The following is a 21,135-nucleotide window of genomic DNA, read 5'->3' on the forward strand; positions in this document are numbered from 1 at the left end:
TATATCCTCACTGGCCAGAGCATCGTGGCTTCCTTTTTGTCTCTGCTGTTGTTAATGGTCACTCCCTTTCTCTGTAGCATTCTTTTTTTAGAGGGTCTGTCAGTTACTAGATCATTTATCTGTCACCCCATCCATTTGTCCATCCATCCATCCATCCGTTTACTGCCTGTTTATTTGCCCATTTTGTATATTCCCTGCCTAAAGATCTGTATCAAGTAACTCTGGGAGAGAAGATGTGTATCCTTTGTTTCTCTTGGAAACTACTGGACCTGATTTTCCCAGGTTTTAATGCCTAGATTTGGATTCTATTTTCTTAGATTCTGTTTTCTTTGTCTGTAATTGGTTAAGCATTTACCTTTAACCTGCTTGTGGTCATTGCATATTTTAATAGGCCATATTTTCATTTTAAAATTTTTACTTAAAAAAGCCTTAGGAGAGTTCCCAAAGACCCCCAGAATAGAATTATATAGTGAACTTTATGTATCTATCACTTAGATTCAATAATTACAACATTTTGAGAATATTTTCAATTATCTTCCCTTTCTCTTCTTTTTCCTAGAGTATTTTAAAGCAAATCCCAACATGAAATTTTCCTAATAAATACTTCGGATGCATCATTAAATCTAAGGACTTTTTCTTTTTTTAAACATTACTATGACAGCCTGAATTTTGTTCCATCTTTGATGTTCCAATTTTTGCTTAAAGGGAACTTTCATAATGGGAAGATGATAAAGGAGGAATGAAGGGGAATTTGGGGTGTATATATGGGGCATAGGAGGCTAGCAGTGAAGTCAGAGCTGTTGTTGAAGTGAATTTAAATTACTCTTTTAAAATTAGATACAAGTGATCAGGTGAATCAAACCCTAACTGGTTACCCCTGATATCATGATTTTTCACAATTATTATTTAATCTCACTTGTAAGCAGATGCTCTTCTAAGGCTTCCCAACACAGGTCCAAAGATTGAGGATATTTAAGTAAATATTTCATTGTGTATCCCTAAAAGATAAGGTCTTTAAAAAATAACTATAATTGTATAGTTATATCACCTATAGAACCACATCACATAAAAGAATTAACAGTAAGTTATTAGTATCATCAAATAACCAGATTTTCAATTACCCTTATAAATATACTCTGGATTTCTTTCATTTTATCTGAATCATGTTGTGACTGGTTTATATATACATATTTGAAGTATAGTTGATTTACAGTGTTTAGTTTCAGGTGTATTACATGGTGATTCCATATTTTTATAGATTATACTTCATTTAAAATTATTATAAAATATTGCTTATACTCTCTGTGCTGTACATTACATCCTTGTATCTTATTAATTTTGTACCTAGTAGTTTTGCCTCAATTCTCTTCTATCTTGCCCCTCCCCTTACCCATCTCCCCCAGTAACCCCTAGTTTGTTCTCTGTATCTATAAGTCTGTTTCTGTTTTGTTATATTCATTCATTTGTTCTATTTTTTTAGATTCCACATATAAGTGAAAACATACAGTTTTTGTCTTTCTCTGTCTAACTTGCTTCACTAAGCATAATACCTTCCAGGTCCATTGGATGACATATTTTTAAAAAGTCTCTTAATCTGAAGTCCACCCCCACCCTTTACAGTGTGTGTGTGTGTGTGTGTGTGTGTGTGTGTGTGTGTGTGTGTGTGTGTGTGTGTGTGTAAGAAGCTAGATCATTTGTCTTGTAGAATTTTCCTGATTCTGGATTTTCTGCTTGTGTTTCCTTGATGTTTAATGGATGCCTTTGCCCTCTGTATTTTCCTGTAAATTGGTAATTGAGTTTGGAGGTCCAGTTTCTTTTTTTGTTCCCTCAAGACTTCTTCATAGATAATGCTGTGTTCTTCCAGGAGACACATCATGTCTAATTGCCTCTCTTTTTGTAGTGATATTTACCTAAGGATCCATGATTCCTCTTGGTAAGGAAACCTGTGCATAAAGGGTGCTCATTGCTACTGGGTTGGTCATTGTTTCTGGGCTAGTTCAGCACATAGAACTAGGAAATAGGATTTTCTTAAAAGATAAAATACATCCTGAATTCTTAGTAATACTTCCATTTCAAACTCAGTACTATAGGATTTTTACTTAGCCTCATCTTTTTGTTTGTCTTTAATATTACATGTTATTCTTTTTCCTTTCTTCTATGCTGAGAGCTCCTGGTCTCATGAATGCTGGACATAATAGAATAAACTAGAATATTACATAAAAGTCAATTTGCTTTAACCTACATTACAAACATAACAATCCAAAAATAATAATACCAACACTACCACCAGTAATTATGCCTATTATAGATGTATAAATTACTGGGCTTTAAAGTTACTTGAAATAGTTCCTCTGTGTGTAGTTATACCCCATGTGGATAGACATTTAAGCTGCTTTGTTTCATTTTATTTTCAGATTTTAATGGCTGCTTAAATTTTTTCTTTTATAATTAAGTAAATTATTTATGTGGTTCTAAGTCAGATCAGTAAAATAAGCTTATTTTAAAAGGTCAGCGTCTCTGTATAATAATACCTTCATCCACTTTAGCTTTGATTTTTTTTTCCTGTTGGCTTCCTATGTGAATCAATATTAAAATTAGCTAGGTAATTTCTTTCTCCCTTCCCCAGTCATTCTCCCCTAGCATCTAATTTGAAGTAATATCCTTTTACTCCCAGTTAATCAGCAAGCTTATTCTACTTTTCCACCCTTTCCTATTTTTTGATAATTTCACTGTATCTACATTGCTAGAAGGTATAGCCATTCCTTGCTTTATTCTCCCCCCCTTATAACTGTCATTTAGTTTTAGTTCTATAAGTAAAAATATAGTTAAAACATAATTAATATAGTTCTTACATAGATGTCTCTTCAGGTTTTTGGGTTGTCTAAAGTTTATTCTTCGTTAGATTTCTCCAGAAGGTTTAGGAGGACCAATATTCTCTGAGTTCTTAAGTGTCAATAACAGTTTTTCTGTGGCTTACTTGAAAGCCAATTTGGCTTGATATAAAAAGTTCTGTTAATATTTTCTGTCCTTGAGTATCTTAAGTTTGCTATTTTATTGTCTCCCAGCATGAAGTGTTGCTGTTGAAAACTTATGATAAATCTGATTTGTTTTCCCTTATTAGTAACTTGATCTTTTCCCAAGAAGAGTTTGGAAACGTTTGTTCTTCAATTTTTTGCAATATTTTGAGAAGGATAGGTGGTAACTCTTCTTTAAATGCTTAGTAGAATTCACCCTATGAAGCGATCAGGTACTGGGCTTTTGTTTGTTGGGAGTTTTTTGTTTTTTTTTTTAATTGATTTAATTTCATTACTGGTAATTGGTCTGTTCACATTTTCTGTTTCGTCCTAATTCACTCTTGGGAGATTGATTGTTTCTAGGAATTTATTAATTTCTTCTAGGTTGCCCATTTTATGGGTGTTAAGTTCTTTATACTTATCTATTATGATGCTTTGTATTTCTATGGTATCAGTTGTAATGTCTCCTTTTTTATTTCTGATTTTATTGATTTGGGCCCTCTCTCTTTTTTTCTTGATGAGTCCAACTAAAGGTTTATTAATTTTTTTATCTTTTCAGAGGACCAGCTCTTAGTTTCATTGATCTTTTCTATATTTTTTTAGTCTCTATTTCATTTATTTCTGCTTTGATCTTTATGATTTTTTTCCTTCTACTAAGTTTGGGTTTTGTTTGTTCTTTGTTTTCTAGTTCCCTTAAGTGCAAGGTTAGTTTGTTTATTTGAGATTTTTTCTTCTTTCCTGGGGTAGCCTTGTATCACTGTGAACGTCCCTCTTAGAACTGCTTTTGCTATATCCAATAGATTTTGGATTGTTGTGTTTTTGTTTTCATTTGTCTCTAGATATATATATTTTTAATTTCTCCTTTGTCTCTTTAGTGGTCCATTGGTTGTTTAGTAGCATACTGCTTATCCTCCACATGTTTGTGTTTCTTGTAGTTTTTTCTTGTAATTGATGTCTAGTCTCATAATGTTGTCGGAAAAGATGTCTGATACAATTTCAGTGTTCTTAAATTTACTGAGACTTGTTTTGTGGCTGAGCACATGATCTATCATGGAGAAAGTTCCATGAGCATTTGAAAAGAATGTGTATTCTGCTGCTTTTGGATGGAATGTTCTATATTTATCTGTTAAGTCCATTTGGTCTAACGTGTTATTTAAGGCCAAAGTGTCCTTATTGTTTTTCTGTCTGGATGATCTGTCCACTGAAGTAAGTGGGGTGTTAAAATTTCCTACTATTACTATGTTAATGTCATTTTCTCCCTTCATGTTTGTTAATATTTGCTTTATTTATTTAGGTGCTCCTATGTTGGTAGCATATATATTTACAATTGCTGTATCTTCTTGTTGGATTTGTTCCGTGATCATTATGTAGTGTCGTTGTTACAATCTTTGTTTTGATATAAATATTTTGTGTGATTTAAATATTACTACTTCAGTTTTCTTTTTATTTCCATTTGCATGCAATACCCTTTTCCATTTCATTAGTTTCAGTCTGTGTGTGTCTTTGGATCTGAAGTAAGTCTCTTGTTTAGCATAAATATGAGTCTTGTTTTTGTATCCATTCAGCCAATCTTGTCTTTTGATTGGTGCATTTAGTCTATTTACATTTAAAGAAATTATTGACAGGTATGTACTTATTGCCATTTTGTTTATTGTTTTCTGGTTATTTTTGTAGTTTTTTGTTTGTTCTTCTTTTCCTCTCTTCTCCTGTGATTTGATATCTCTAGTGTTTTGTTTGGATTCCTTTCTCTTTTTGATGTATATCTATTATAGTTTTTTGATTTATGGTTACCATGAGTTCAATACATACTTTATATTTATATTTATATTTATATTTATATTTATATTTAGTTAATGATCTCTCAAGTTTGAATGCATTCTAATAACCCTGCATTTTTACTTCCCTTTCCCTATTCCCATTTAATGTTTTTGGCCTATATTTTATATCTTTTTTTTGTGTGTGTATTCCTTAACTTCTTATAGTGAGCAAAGATTATTTTACTACTTTTGTCTTTTAACTTTCCTGCTAGCTTTATAAGTGGTTTGACCTACGACCTTTACTGTATGTTTGCTTTACCACTGAGATTTTTCCTTTCATAATTGTCATATCTAGTTGTGGTCTTTTCTTTTTTGCTTCTTTTCTTTTAACATTTCTTGTAAAGGTTTAGTGGTGCTGAACTCTTTTAGCTTTGCCAAAAGTAAAACTCTGTCTCTTCTTCAAATCTTAATGATAGCCTTGCTAGGTAGAGTATTCTTAGTTGTAGGTTTTTTTGTTTCATTTTCATTGAATATTTCATGCTACTCCCTCCTGGCCTGCAGAGTTTCTGCTGAAAAGTCAGCTCATGGGAGTTCCCTTGTATGTTACTAGTTGCTTTTCTCTTGCTGCTTTCCCCCCCGCCAAGTATCTTAAATAGAAAAAACATTTACACTTTAAGCACCAAAGCAAGAACCCTATTATCAATTTAGTAGATCAAATCTTAAGAACAAAATGCCCTGGGCAGGCCTGGCAGACTGTCCACGATGTCGGGAATATTCAGGCTGAGTGGACTGGGGTCCTGCAGTGTTTCTGCTATAGGTCAGTGGCCTAGCTCATGATTGCATCTCAGCTGTCCTGGGGAATGTTTTCCAGAAACTTTGTTATCTTCTTTCACTGTTCAGTGCCATTACTTTTATTTTAAAGATTAATAGAATTTCCACAGCTACAAAAACTAGTGTCTTACAGGATCCACTTGCAGCTTTATCCCAAACCTTCTGTAAACTGGATTCAGGCAAGCATCTGGTGAAACACCTCTTGAGCCAGAGATCATAAGGAAGCTTGGACACTGCAGAACACATCTTAGGTTGACTTAGCAGTCTGCTATATTCTAGATTCAAGTAGTGTTCAAAAGCCTTTGGCATCTGGGGTAGAGAATCCCAGTACTTGTTATTTAACTGGTTCATAAAGCATTGGGTAATCCAGTAACAGTCCACACTGTCTTCCACCATCTCTTCCATGGCTTTAGCAATGGTGAGAAATACTTCATCTTCTGGCCCCAGTGGAAAGTAGGGACTTCAAGGCAACTTCCCAGGCTCCAGCTGATACATGTAGAGATAGACTTCAACCTGAGGTGTGGCATCACTGATAAAGTGAATGACTTCCATGGCGTGAAGGACATAAGAGTATTGCTTTTTGTGATACGTCATCACCTGGGTATGCGACTCATGGTGTGGAGGCAAAATTCCTAAATAAAATCACCTTCCAGACCAATGCACTGTACGTGGATGGGGGTGGGAACCTCTAATTAAAAGTACAAAGTTTCTTGATATCTAGATGGTTATCTGTTAGTAGAATTTCTAATGATTTCTTTTCTTCAACTCCATGAAACCCCACTTTTTCATAATATCCTGAGCGAAAGTTTCTCTGGGAGTCCTCAGTCATGCTTCATTTATGGAAAGAGACAGAACAGAAAGTGAAAAAAAGTGAGCCTTTAGTGGTGGAAACCACACCCAGGTTGAGACTAAGTGGTCCAGGGAGACAGTGGAAACCAGGCTCGGCACTCTGACTGGCTGATGGGTAGGCAGGCAATGACAGTGCTACCCAGGGCTAGAGGACAAGCATGCCAGAGGCAGGCCTGCCTGATGGAGGGAGATGGTGGGATATCTGTGTGTGGGGACACGGCAGCCCACAGCTGCCACTGGCTGTGACTTCTTGCTGCTTTTTTAAGACTCTCTCTTTATTTTTAATTTTTGCCTTTTTAATTATAATGTGTTTCACTGTGAACCTCTTTGGATTCATCTTACTTCCTGGACCTGGATGTTTGTTTCCTTCTCCCGGTTACGGAAGTTTTCAGCTATTATTTCTTCAAATAAATTTTCTGCCCCTTTCTGTCTTCTTTCTCTGGTATCCCCTTTTGCTTGATGTTGTCCCCAAAATCTCTTAAAATAAGCTCATTTTAAAATTTATTTTTTTCTTTTTTCTGTTTGGTTTGAGTGATTTCCACTTCTCTGTCTTCAGTTAACTGATCTGTTCCTCTGTATCATCCAGTCTACTGTTGATTCCTTCTAATGTATTTTTAATTTCAGTTATTGTATTCTGCAGCTCTATTTGGGTCTTCTTTCTATTTTCTAACTGTTAAAATTCTTGCTGTGCTTATCCATTCTTTTCCTGAGTTCAGTCAGCATCTTTATGATCATTACCTTGAACTCTTTATTGGGTAGATTGCTTGTCTTTACTTCGTTTAGTTCTTTTGAGATTTTGTCTTTTGGAAGATATTCCTCTGTCTCCTCATTTTGCCTAGTTCTCTGTGTTTATTTCTAGTTGTTAGGTGGTGGTTATGTTTCCCGACCTTGGAGAAGTGGCCTTATGTAGGATATGTTCTTTGAGCTATACTAGGTATGCCTTCTATGTGGGCTAGGTGGGTCTTTCTGTTGTGGGGCCAAGTATTATGGGCATGCTGGTAGGTGAGGTTGGCCCCTGATCTGGTTGGCTGCTGGCCTGCTCGTAGGCAAGGCTGTGTCCTGGAATGGCTGGCTATGTGACCCAGGGGGTCCTGGAGCTGGTGCTTGCCCACTAGTGGGCAGGGCGGGGTCTTGGGGTGGCTGGTTGTGCAGCCTAGGGCATCTTGGGGCTGGTGCTGGGCTGCTGGTGAGTGGGACCAGGTCCTGGAATGACTGACTATATGACCTGGGGGTCCTGGGTGGGTGCTGGCCTGCTGATGGGCAGATAAGCCCCCTGTCACTAATAGTCTAGAGGGAGAACCCCAAATGGTGCTTCCCAGCACGAGTGTCCTTGTGGTAGAACAAGCTCCCCAAAATGGCTTCCACCAGTTTCTGTATCGTCAGGGGAAGTCCCAGTTACTTCCTGCCCCTCTGGGAAGCTCTCCAAGATCAGCAGTTGGCTGTGCCCCAGGCTTCTTTCAAAGTACTGCTTCTGCCCTGGGACTCAGAGCATATGAGATTTTGTGTACACTGTTTAAGAGCAGACTCTGTTTCTTATTGCCCTTAAGCTGTCTTGTACGCAGGCCCCACTGGCCTTCAAAGCCAGACATTCTGAGGCTCGTCTTCCTAGTGCAGGGCTCCCAGGCTGGGGAGCTTAATGTGGGACTTGGATCCCTTACTTCTTGGTGGAGAACCTCTGCAGTTATGATTATTCTCCCATTTGTGGTTTGTCTACCCAGGGTTGTGGGTTTTGACTATACTGTGTTTCTGCTCCTCCTACCTATCTCATTATGGTTCCTTCTTTATATCTTTAGTTGTGGAAAATCTTTTCTGCTAGTCTTCAAGTCAGTCTCATAGGTAGTTGCTTTGTAAATAGTTGTAATTCTTTTGTGCTTGGTTTGAATCCCCAAGCTACTTCTTCCTTGGTATTGACTTCCAGCAAGTTACTTAATCTCCCCAATTCTCAGTTATTGTAAAGATTAAATAAGATAATGCGTTAGAATACTTTGCAAGTGCCTCGTACTTGGTAAGTGCTCAAGAAAGTTGCTTATTTTATGTGTTACTATTTGTCTGCATGAGTGGGTAGATGGATTTCTTACCTGAGATGATGAAGTGGCTTATAGTGATACCAACTTTATTTTCATATTGAATCTTCCTTTGGCGAGAACAGTTTTTGCCTGCTTGTCTGCCTGCATGGTATTGTGTGCTTACTCTTCCTCTTTAATTGTATGACTTTGTTTTGATTCCATTATGTCTTGTACATAGTGAATACTAGGTAGATATTTTATAACTTTAACTTTTTTTGTTATCACAGAATGAGTAGCATATTACTTGTATTTTGATAATTTGGTTAAAGCTCAGGTGTGCCATGCCTAATTTTTTCTTCATAAAGTTCATGCTTTTTCACCACCTGGACGTTCAGACTTCTGAGCAACTGGAGGTTGTTTCTGTAGCTGGTGCTGGCTGTTGCTAAGTTTGAAATTTCTGCTTCATCTATCATTAGTCTCACAAAGATGCATAGACATATCTTTGTGGATAATTTTCATGATGTTTTTGATGGATCTATTCTATATTTTATAATTGTTTATTCACCATCAGTATCCATGTTTTAAATATTAAATAAATAGATAAATTTAGCCAAGAGGAACAGTGCAGAGCTAGTTCCTCTTGGTAAAATAATGGAGCTCAGGTGCTATTTGTTGTCCTCTTAAATAATGCTTCTCAGACTTTAAATATTAATTTTAATCACTTGGGGAACTTGTTAAAATGTAGATTGTAATTTGGTAGGTTTGGAGTAGAGCCTGAGACTCTGCATTTTTAACTGCTTCCAGGTTATGCTAATGCTGCTGGATCTGTGGACCATACTTTGAATAGCAAGGCCTTAAATCAGAAGTATGATCTGCCCAGATAGTCAATGAACTATTAAAACACGTTTTGCCTTCCGTTTACATTTTTATGAGAATTAATGATATGAAGTATCTTAGGGTCAGCAAATTATTTATATTAAATATAAATATAAAATATAAATTGGAGGAAGAGCCATGTACAGGTTTTAGCTTTATTAAGGGGTGGATTAAGTAGCTCATTTAAATTAGTATTAGAGGTTTAGTTTAGCTGTTGAATATTTTTCTGACATTGCTATACATTTTATTTTTACATGTACCCCCACAATTTATTATTACAACATCCCTGTAAATTACATTACTGTTCTTATTTCACATATAAAGAAATTGAGATCCAGGGAAGTTGGATAACTTCCCTAAGGCTTATTAGTAACTAGTAAAGCTGAGATGAACTTAGGTCTGACCTCAAAGCTCATTTGGCACTGCAATAAGCTGCCTTCCTTAGATTGTTTTCCTGGGAAATGGGCTTTATATAACTATTTAAACATGTCTTATGGACCTCTCTAAAGGAGTTTATGTATTTATCTATATGGGAAAATTAAGATAGTTTAACTTCGCGAGTCTTTATTGTATACAGTTCTGTGAAGCTCACAGTTGTGTTGAAAGTGTGAAAATGCACATACACATTTCCCTTAAATGAGATGCACACTTGTAAGGAGATATTTCCTCATCTCTAAACCAAGGGACTGAAATAGATGATCTCTAAGATTCCTTCAAGGCCAAATATCATACAATATACGTAATATTTTTGTTTTTGAAAATGGATTGTGAAATAGCTGGAGGAATTTAAAACATTTCCACCAGCAGATGGCACTCCAACATTTCTACAGCAGGCAAGTCTTAGCCATTACCCAAAGTAGAAACTAGGCAAAACTAGGAACAAATAAGAAAGGGAAAAAAAAAAAAAACAAAAACCCCAGAACACCCAGCTCATTAAAGTATGTTGTATTTCAGTCATTATTGTGATGGAAAATTATGTATGTATCAAGTAATAGACTCCTATATAAACACAAGTCAATATTAAGTCATAATCCCTTACAGTGCTCTGCAGCACTTTTCACCAAACTATTATAGCACTTGTCAAATGAATTTTTGTTAACGTCTTCATTTTCTCAGATGAACTGTGGGGTTTCCAAGGGCAAGGATATTCTTTGGATCCCAAGGTGGGGAGGCAGACACACTACCTAGCTTATAGTCAGCATTCAATAAATATTTCTCGCTTTCATTCCTCAGAAAATATAAGTATTGCTTGAATGCAAGATAATGTTTATGAACATTGGACCATGCAAAGCCTTTTGTTTAATTTTTTTCCCTCTTTGAGTGATTACCTTATAGGCATCAACTCTACTGTGTTTGATCTTTGTCCTTTGATATTTTTGTATCCTTGTAAAATATATTATTTCATATGGGTGTGTTTAATTTGCACTAATGTAATAATGCTATAGCTATCCTTTTTTTAAAATTTCTAATATATCATTCTATTTAAAACCCATCCATGTTGTTGTATGTACATTTAGTTCATTGCTTCTAACTGCTGCCTTCCTCATTTTACCTGTCCATTTCCCTTGTGCTGGACATCTGGGTGCCTATAATTCCTTAGTATTAAAAATCAGTGCTTTACTACCAACTTCATTCAAGTCCTTTTATGAGCTTTTTGTGAGTTGCTTGCGGATGTACGCCCATAGTGGGATTGGTAGGTTTTAGGGAATACACATATGTAATTTCACTAAATATTGCCAGACCATTCTCCAGAATGGCTCAACCAGTTTACACTCTCATCAGCATGCAGGAAATCTCCCGTCTCCTTACATCCACAATTAATTATCCAATATTCACATTTGGTGAATCCGACAGTGTAAAGTGAAAACAGTTATTGAATGAAGGAATAATCAGTTCAGAATCCACTAAGCTATTAGGATATATGGTATTTACCAGCATAATTTTCCCCTTTGAGGTTGGTCCCTCAATATCTGAACTTTCATTGTTTAAACTTAGGAACAGAATAGACTCAAAAAGTTTTTTTGAGTTATCCCTTAGTGTTTGAAGTCTTTTGCCTCATTACCTGAAAAAACTAGAAATCAAATAGATTCAAATAATGTGGTATCCCTTGTCATTTAAATTTGCTCACTGAAACTAGACACAAACTAGAGTTGTATAGCAAGGGATCAGGATATGCTGAGGCCCCACTCCAAATCAATTACCAGAATATCTTGGGGTGGGCCCAGGCCATAGTTATTTTTAAAAAGCTCCTCAGGTGATTTTAATGTGTGGCTGCGGCTGAGAATCACTGACCTAGACTCTCAAACTGAGTTTTGTTTCTTCCTGAAATAGAAAAACATTTTTAAGTATTTAAACACAGTATTATGGCTAGGCTTCAGAAAATCAAAAGAGGAAGTTAAAATTTAAGTGTCTGATGGAAATGAAATATAGTTTCTAAAAGTCACAGCATGTCCGTGTCTATAGGTGACCAAAAGGAGTAAGAAGAATTGGAAAATTCATTGAGCATTAAGGTAGGTACATTTTAGTAACTGGCATTGAGCTAGGAAGGACTTGGATCTGCTTATGTGGGGACAAAACTACTGCAAAGAATTAGGGATCTAGATGTTAATTCAGGCAGAGGCAAAACATTCAGTTGAGTAAGTATGTACAAGTAGAGTCTATCAGCTGATTTTGATTATTGAGGAGTGGATTGAACCTGTGGTAGACTTTTTAAATTGTCAATATTTGTTTAACTCCCATTATTATGAACTAAGCTTATTTGAACTAAGGTATTTAAAAAGGTCAAACTGTGCCATCAGCCTAGGGAACAAAAGATAGTCACAGCTAGTCACTTTTGTGACACAGTTGTGATCCAGGCAAATGTTTTATCACTTTCTCAATGTTGAGATAAAAATAGGATCCAGCTTTCTCAATGTTGAGATAAAAATAGGAGATATTGAGATAAATGTGTATGATATTTATATTTTTTAAGAAATTACCTTTAGCATTAATTAATACTTAGAATTATCTCACTGAGAAAGTGGTATAGTGGAAACTATAAACAACTTACAGTTGTTTGAAGCTATATATAAACTTGTAGTTAATGAAGCTATAATGTGAAAGACAATTTGAATTTTTGTCCTGGGACATTATATGTAAAAGTTCTCAAGTATTTTCAGTAACAGACATATCAAAAGGATAGTCTAGTTTTCAGTCACCAGAGCTGGCTTTAGTTTAAGATTCTTCAAGAGATAGCATTTTGAACTTTTTGACCTTTGATTTCTTTACCTGGATTATGAGGATAAAGCTTGTCCTATCTATGCTATAGTCATAAAATGGAACAGGATACAAGTAAGTTATTATTATACTATTTTGAAACCTTAGGTTTCAGGTGTAGGTATATAAATTTCTTCTTACCTTCTCCATGCAAATTACATTTATTTCCACCATGAAACCCAACCAGTGACAATGATAGTTGAGTAGTAACTGTGTGCCAGGAACTAATACCTCATTTAATTCTCACAACACGCATGGAGGGAAGTATACTTATGCCTATTTTATGGATGGGTAAATTGGAGCACAGCAAGAATATATAACTTGTTCAACAAAGGTCACATGAGCAGACTGTAAATTGAGTTGGGTTTTAATCAAAGTCTTGAACTCTATAGAGTCCATATCATTTCTAGTATCACACAGTGCTTTTCAGGGCCTTTTGAATGTACAAAAGGCAGAATGGGCCAGGACATCTCTTCAATGAATGTGCTAAGGACTCTGAATAATTTTAATCTATTTTTCCATTACTTGGTTTCCCATCTGTAGCAGTTCCTCAAATATCAGTCATCCCTACCCCCAAGAATGTTAAGGGATTTCAGACTGAACTCATTAAAGTCAACTGCATCTATTATGGTTATGATCTTCCCCACAAAAGTTTACTGCTTAATGGCAACAATGGGAACAAAACTCATCTGGCCAGAGTTTCTTATATAATAGGAAGAATAATCATAGAGTTAAAAAGTCCTTTCCCTTTCAACTTTCCATATGGAAAAAGTGTTGCTATCCTTAAGCAGCTCAGAGACACGGTCTCTGTTATTCCCCAGCACTATCCATTTTCCACTCCTGTCTCCCCTCTCCCAGTGGAAAATTGAAGGAGGTATGTAAAACCTGCTTAACTTTTCTTCCTTTTTCAGATGCTAATCACAGGCAGAAGAGCCTGTGTGGTTAAAATGCAGTACATACTCATTTTACTACTGCATCTTATTAGATAGAGTTGACCTTTTGTTTCAAGTTTATGACTAAGTTATTTACATATAACTTTATTCTAGCCCCAGTGGTCAATTAAGGGAATATATTTGTGGCAAGTGTGGGAGAGGGAATAAGAAATAACAAGAAAGAAATAGCAAATTGTATAAATATTTTGGGAGAAATCACTTTCTTCATACATAAATTTAGCTGATTCTTATTCTACTTTAGGTTATTAATTTTACAGAGTAGGCAGTTATATCTTAGAATAGTTAAAAATTACCTAAGATCATAAAGATAGGATCTGCAAAGTCAGGACTTAAACCCAGGTCTTCTAATTCCTATTCCAAGGTTTTTCCCATGATACATTGACAGGTTGTTAGAGGGAATGCAGTATTTTAGCTACTTGCAGTAAAGTGCAATGGTTAAGAACACAGATACAGGCTTGGGAGTCAGGAGGTCCTGGGTTTCAATCCTTGCTGCCATTTATTAGCTGTGTACCATGAGAAAGTTGCTTAACAAGTTTGACTTTCAATTTTCTCATATGTAAACTAGATATAATAATGAATTATATCTACCTCTCAGAGTTATCCAGTATCAGTAAGATAATGGTCCTGAGCACCATGCCTGGACCATAAGATCTCAATAAATAGTAGTCATCATGGACAGATATACAGGCAGTGATGACACAGTGGACTGGCTGTTACAACTTCATGCTTCCCAGTCCCAGTTATGGTGGAAGGATTTTTTTTCTAGCTATTAGAGATTTAGGTATAGTTCTCTTAGAAGGGGAAAATGGGCATAGAAATAACCATGGCTTTGAATGTTTAATAGAAGCAAAGGGAGTCAGCGAGTTTGTGACAAGCTAAAAATGAGAAGAAAGCATAGGAAAAGTGTAAAGAAATTATTGTAGTCAAGATGGCCATCATTAAAAAGCATGCACACTATATGCTACAAAATAGAACCTGGAATGTATTATTTATAAACATGGGATATATTATTTATTAGTCCCAGTCACCAGTCATGGCACCTATGTTGGTCACTGGCATATTTCCATGGATCTGAGATGAAATGATAAAACATAGTGATTTTTCATGAAGCTAAATTTATTCAGTTTAAACACTCACTGTTTATTTTGACATATCATTTCAGCTTTTTTTGACTGTTAGAATGTTCTTTTCTTTGGGGAAGAAATAGTGATAAGTAGTTGATAGATTTTTTTTAAGGTCCTTACTAGACAAAATAAAAATTTGGCAAATATATGTTCTTCCACACTAACTAATATTATTTTTGAAATCCTATTGTCTAGAAATCACTGAGCCAGTTAATCTTCAAGATTTCTTACAAATCTGGGAAGCTGGACTCCTAGATAGCAAAAGAATTTATCTATAAGGACCATTTAGTAACACCAGGCAGAGCATTTCCAAAGATACTTCAATGCATCTGGTTCCCAAGAATTCATATTTTATACAGAGGCCTGATTCTTGTCCCCTAGGAGATAACAGACTAAGGCAGAACAGAGATACAGATTGTTGTCACTAGGCACACAGAAGATAGGATAGAAACATCAGTCTAATATATAGATTAATAATGAGCTACTTACATAATATAATTTAGGATTAGATGAGAGGTAACATAAAAATCATGATTTGGAAGTGGGTGCTATTTTGAAAGAGTAGCCCTATGGAGAGCTATACCCAAACTAGACCAAAGTACCAATCAGGTCATCTCAGAGTCAGCCAGGCTATCTGGAACTCCTTAAATGTTAATCGAATTGCTTTTTTTGCCTCAACGTCCTGCGGCTGGACATGACTATAGAATTTCAATGGCCAGACTAGAGACATGGTTTTCATCAGGAATTAAGAAAGAGCACTGTTTTGCTGGGTCTGATTTTTATACTACGTATAGTTTCTGATGAAAACATTAAATACTGGTTAAAGTAACCAGGCCACCAAACAATTACAGAATAGTTCGGTTAGTAAGCAAAAACTGTGGACAAGATTAATAATTAAACAGATTCTCATTATACCCAAGTTCATCCTTAGTCACCTGAGTAGGTGTTTTTGAAAGTTACATTAATTATAGATATCTATTAGGTGAGTGATTTCTTTATTTCACTCAGGTGGTCCTTCTCTGGTCCCAATTAATGTGGCTTCTTAAGAGTACATTCACTTGTAATCCAGGGGGGTGCTTAGGTCTTTGGAAAAATCTGGCTCTGTGTTAAAAATATGCAATTAGTTTTAATTCTGAATATCGGCAATGAACTAATGGTTTCTGAATTTGCAAAATAGGTATTTTCTAAAGGGGGTGACGAGAAAAATGCTAGTAACTGGGGAAGAAATTACTAAAACAGAAACCTAAAACAAAGTTTACTGTGACAAATAAAAGTATGTATTTTCACATTCTTCTTGAGAGCAGTATATGATTTTAGTGTGTTGAGTGTGATTTAACTTACCATAATTTAGCTCACAGGCATTTATTGAGTGCCTACTAAGTGCTTGGGTCTGGAGATACAAAGATAAATAAAAATCTTTGCTCACCAGGCTGTCACCATCTCTAGGAAGTGCTTAGTTCACATTTAAAAATTACAATAATTTCTGTTGGAACTTATATCATACCACATACCCACACACAGAAACATACACATATTTTAAAAGATCTAGGTATGTTAGAAATTTTCAGGAACTGAAGGAAGCAGGCCTTACGGCCAGAGCCCACATCTAATTCTTCAATATATTAACATCTTGGTTTTAAAAATCATCTTTAAATAATATACCTTGGGTTTTCTTTCTCCTTTGGCCTCATTTTATGTAGTCCTACTTCTAGAAGGTCTTCATGGCACTTCCCAGTCTAACCCAACCTAAGCTCTGTATCTCCTTAGATGTTGCTTAGTTTGGTAGAAGCTCCTCAGGGAACCTTAGTTTAAGGTCATTTACTCCAGCCCTTTTCAGATTCTTTAATCCTGTCTGGGAGGAGGGACAGGGACACAGGTTGCCATTTCAGTGTTTGTTGACTGTGATACTGCCCTTTGCTCATGCACCCTCAGGGAAAACCTTTGCTCTGCATTTTGAGAGTTTTGCCTGTTTGATATCAGGAAGCCCTGGGACTCACTGCATATAGTTCTCTGCATCTGCCAAGTAGAAGGCCCATATTGTTCCAGAAAGAAGCTGAAAGTGAGGCTCAGTGGTGAGACTGCAGCAGACTAGGCATGACTTCTTTCCCGCCCTTTAGTTGGGGACCCAGGAATGGATCTGAGAGGTGCTGTGGTCGGGACTCTATGAGCTAGGGCGTATGGGGCACCGCGTGGCTCCTGGCTTTCTCCCGTATGCAGGAGCTACCTGCAGGCCGACTCTGGCCTTGACTCCTGGCCAAATTTGAAAACCCATCTGTCACTCTGTTGCTCTCTGGCACCAGAAAGGCGCACTTCCCCACGGGAGGGATAAGCCCAAGTTGACCTAGAGGCGATGCTGGAGGAGTAGCTCTGTCGCTGCAGTGGAGTAGAGTGGCCAAGCAGTGGCCATATGGGCATAGCGCCACCCAGCCTAGCCAAGTGCAGACCGGGTTGCTTTGACTTGGCCTACGTCAGCGTATATTGAATCTCTCAAGACACTTGCGGGCAGAACGGAGCCACGCGCAGACTGGGCCCTTTGCCCCTCCGGGCGGGTAAGCCTTTTGACCTGGTCACTCTGTGTATTCCTTTTGGCCACTCTTCTTTGCCCTGTCGAGGTCAGAGGAGGCTTCTGTGTGGCAGCCTAGCGCGTCGCAGAGGTCCATACTTGGGTCCATGGAGTCTCCCTCTGCTCTTTGTGCTTTGGCAGCAATCACACTCCTCCGCAGGACCCCTCTTGCAACGTAACCACCCTCGCTCTTACTGCTTCAACGCAAAAAAGGGCCCTGGAGTGGACGAAATGCCTGACACTGTCAGGACAAACAGGCGCGTGACTGGTGCGGACTCTTCCAGCGCTCCCAGTACTGGGCGCAGGGGCTTTCGCGTCGAGATCGGAGCTAGAACCGCCCTCCCCAAAGTCTTGCTGGGAGGGAAGTAAAAACAAGACGTCCCGCCGCGTACCCGAAATGTTACAACTGTACTGTTTCGATCCCTCCCTCCGCTTCCTGATCCTAGAGGGTTAAATCAGGAGGGTACAACGCCACCCTTCCTCCTCCTTCCCGCCTCCCCCCCCCCCTTACCTTTAAAAAGTTAAAAAATGTCTGCAGTCGAAATCTCTTAAAGGGGCGGTGCTGGTGAACGAGTACTCTTGGCACGAGTCGCTGAGAAGGCTGGCTAGGGGCGTGAGTTCGCTCCACCAGCACCAAAACACTGAAGGAAAAAAAAAAAAAGCGAGCGAGAGAGGTGGGGGGGGGAGGAAGGCCAAAAAAAAAAGGGGGGGGGGGGAGGCAGACAGACACACACTTTAGATAAGGACAATTAGTCACCAGTGAGACCCTGTAGGAAAGAGGTTTAAATCAGAGGGATTTAATGAGGGTGCTCTGTGCTTTCCCTGAAGCCATGCCCTCCAGCAACTCCCGCCCCCCCGCGTGCCTAGCCCCGGTGGCTCTCTTCTTGGCTCTGTTGCTCCATCTCTCCCTTTCCTCCCAAGCTGGAGACAGGAGACCCTTGCCTGTAGACAGAGCTCCAGGTTTGAAGGAAAAGACCCTGATTCTGCTTGATGTGAGCACCAAGAACCCAGTCAGGACAGTCAATGAAAACTTCCTCTCTCTGCAGCTGGATCCGTCCATCATTCATGATGGCTGGCTCGATTTCTTAAGGTAAGGCAGGGGCTTCAATGGATCATTTTTTTTTTTTTAAAGTAACAACCCCCACCCCTTCCTATCCCCCATTTCAAAGGGGGAAGAAGAAGAAGAAAAAGAAACTAAGTCAAGTGGATCTCTCAAAGAGAAGAAAGGTTTTCCTCCTGGAATATTTGCTGTAGGCTGTAACTGGTGATTGAGAAAAGCAATGTTTTCTATTAAGATGCACATGTTTGCAATGCAGAAGGCATTTCAGAAACTTATCAGTTATGACTGAAAAAATGTTGTGCTTACATATATCCACAATTAGCCTCCCCGTCTCCTTCTGAAAAGAAACAAGAGGTTCAGGGCAGTTGCAAAAGCGAAGAAAAGGTCTCCAGCAACAAAGACCCGAGAGGAATGGCTGTGTGTGTGTTAGAGTGCGTGTCTGCGTGTGTCTGTGTGAATGTTTAAGCGGGGATCGCACGAAACTGGAATTTTCCACGGAAAGATCGTTTCGTTAGTTCTCTCCCACTCCCAGACAGAAAACGAATCTATGCAGAAGCTTGAGCAGTGGGCAAGTTGGATAGGATTTTTAATTTTTAATTTTATATCCTCCACTGTCGTCTCCAGACTTCAGGATTTTGTAGAACGCTTTTTATAGACTGAATGGCCCCCCAGTCCCTCCTCCTTAAATCTCCTGCGATAACTGCATAGTTCAGTTTTTCTTTAAAGAAAAAAAAAATCCTCGCTCCAGTCATAGCGTATATAAGGAGAGCGGAAAGGGTCCTAGAAATACTCCGGGGATGTCTCGAAGGTCTAAACCCCGCACCGAAGGATTAGCAAACCCGGAGGTTTGAGAATAAGAACTCTCCATCCTAGGGATTGGAGTCTAATTGGGCTCACCCTTTCCCGGGGTTGTCACTGTTCAGCAGTTAGGCAACCACGATCCTTTCCCCAAAGGGACAGAGTTGCATTGTAAAAAAAAAAAATTGTCTGCAATGTCGAACCGAAGTGTTGAATTTTAAAAAATTCCCTCCAAATTGGAGCCTCAGCTGTGGGCTCCAAGAGCCCCAAGCGCTCCCAGTCTCACTTCTCTACCGTGAGGCCGCGTCCGCCGCGCGTCTTTCGTGAGTATCTTTCACTCGTTGCGAAATTCGAGTTTGCTGCTCGCACGCGTCCGCTCCTCAGCTCTCCGGGTCTACCCTGGCCTCGGCCGGGTCAGCGGACGCGGCAGGTAGCCGGAGGCGCCGGGTAGAGTGCTCCTTCCACGTGGAACGAGCGTTGCGGGCGGAGTGAGTGGTTGCTGTTGCCTCCGAGGCCGTTTCGGTTCCTGCCCTTGCCTCCGCTGGGAGGGCAGAAGCAGCCCCTGCGCCGTCCGGGTTCCTCCTTGGAAGCTGTTCCATGCAACAGCGCGCGCCTTTGAGCTCGTCCGAAGGTGGGGGGCGACTGCACGCCCCACTTGCATTGCATTTCTTCACCTGCGCGCACTCCTTCAGGGTTTTTTTTTTCATGACCTTAAAAAAAAACCTTCATGTTCGCGCTGCTTGCCGTAGAAAAGATTGTGGAAGGCGGCTTTTCGGATAAGAAGCTGTAGCAGGGCGTATTTGCATTGGCTGTTCAGGTTTCTGGCTGGACAGTTGTTGGAAATGCCGTTTCCATGGGGCCGGACTCGCACCAACGTTTCTGCCCGCCGCCGACCCACACGACGCCTGTCTGCTCCCGCCCAGGAACGCAGTCCTGGAGTTCTCGGCCAAACGACCCTTCCCGCCGGCCACCGGACTTCTCCCGGCGGCCACAACTCTTAATTAGAAACTCCGAAACTGGAGTCTCCGGGTTTTTTCCCCCTCTTCTATCCACCGCCTTTATGATACTCTTTAGTACCATTTGGATTTTGATTTTCAGAATCTGAACCAGCAAAGCGTTAAAAATAACTTAGAGATCCGGAACTCAACAGCTGATGCCCATTAAGAGCATCTGCGCTGCCCCTTTTTTACTCCTTTCCAAATTAGCAGCGTTTGACTTTTTAAAACACCTATTTTTTGGAAATCCTGAACCTAAGTAGATGTAAATGTCATTGTTCTGAAGCTCCCTGAATCTCTTACAACGCGCAGGTTTCACTTTTCGGCAAACTTCACTTTCCCCAGAGCTACCAGACGGGCCCAAGTGGGAAGGGAAAAAGATGGAGCACAACTCGGAGCGTGGAGAGGAGGATGTTACCTTTCCTGAGATCCGCTGAATTCCAGGGGCCAAAAAGACATTGCTTTTACTGTGCAAAGCGGAGATGGGGAGTGTTCTCAGAAAGGCAAGGATTTACCCCTGGAATCTCTCTTGCTCAGGAATTTGTGAGATGCATGCTGTGGTTATATGGTAGTGGAAAAGGAAAACCAACTCAGGTATTAAAAAAAAAAAAGTCAGAATCAACTTGACTTCAGGTGCTTGGGCTGAGAGAAAGAAGGCAGGTTTTACCTTCTCCACAGAGGTTGCGCTGCTCCTGGAGCCAAGAAGGCAGATCCCGGCTTTCATCTGAGAAGTTTGGCAAAAGTCGGAGCCCAGAGTCCGTGCGCTGCGCATCTCCTCCAGGAGCGCTTTCCGGGCAGGGGCAGAGGCCCGGCAACTGCGCCTTAGCCCCTTGTTATCAGCGGAAGTGTCCCACCCCCACTCCATGTACACACTGAAACAAACACAATCTAATCCTTTGCAAATAAGCACTACCTTTGGCAAGCGTCATTCGGGTGCCTAAGGGAGGGGGCTGCGGCCAACTGGGTGCAGGAGACAGCCCCCGGACCCCCACGGCCCAAGGCTGGGCGGGCTGGGGCGCCTGGAGCAACGCCGCAGAGTGGGAAGAGGGCCTTG

At 39.3% G+C, this 21,135-nt stretch overlaps 1 protein-coding gene, 1 long non-coding RNA gene and 1 pseudogene across 6 annotated transcripts in view; 1 reads left to right on the top strand and 2 right to left on the bottom strand.

Moving 5' to 3' along the window:
• Nucleotides 1–1,425: 1,425 nt before the first annotated feature.
• Nucleotides 1,426–9,769, bottom strand: LOC141579116 (TBC1 domain family member 7 pseudogene; annotated as a pseudogene).
• Nucleotides 9,770–12,857: 3,088 nt separating this feature from the next.
• On the bottom strand, nucleotides 12,858–20,875 carry LOC141579119 (uncharacterized). The gene is made up of 3 exons (XR_012510185.1): nucleotides 20,749–20,875; nucleotides 17,740–17,869; nucleotides 12,858–17,469 (listed from the first exon to the last, which is right to left on the bottom strand). It is a non-coding gene; the product is annotated as an uncharacterized LOC141579119 (long non-coding RNA).
• Nucleotides 17,944–21,135, top strand: part of HPSE2 (heparanase 2 (inactive)) — a 568,967-nt gene continuing 565,775 nt past the window's right edge. Inside the window, exon 1 of one of the 5 annotated variants that reach the window (XM_074373795.1) lies at nucleotides 17,944–18,318. In XM_074373795.1, the coding sequence (XP_074229896.1) occupies nucleotides 18,029–18,318 (290 nt within the window). In that variant the 5' untranslated portion in view covers nucleotides 17,944–18,028. The remainder of the gene's footprint in view (nucleotides 18,319–21,135) is intronic. The other 4 variants (XM_010971071.3, XM_045507507.2, XM_074373794.1 and 1 more) reach the window with 4 other exon arrangements.

The sequence above is a fragment of the Camelus bactrianus genome, chromosome 11 (genome assembly GCF_048773025.1).
Source record: "Camelus bactrianus isolate YW-2024 breed Bactrian camel chromosome 11, ASM4877302v1, whole genome shotgun sequence".
Taxonomy (NCBI): Eukaryota; Metazoa; Chordata; class Mammalia; order Artiodactyla; family Camelidae; genus Camelus; species Camelus bactrianus.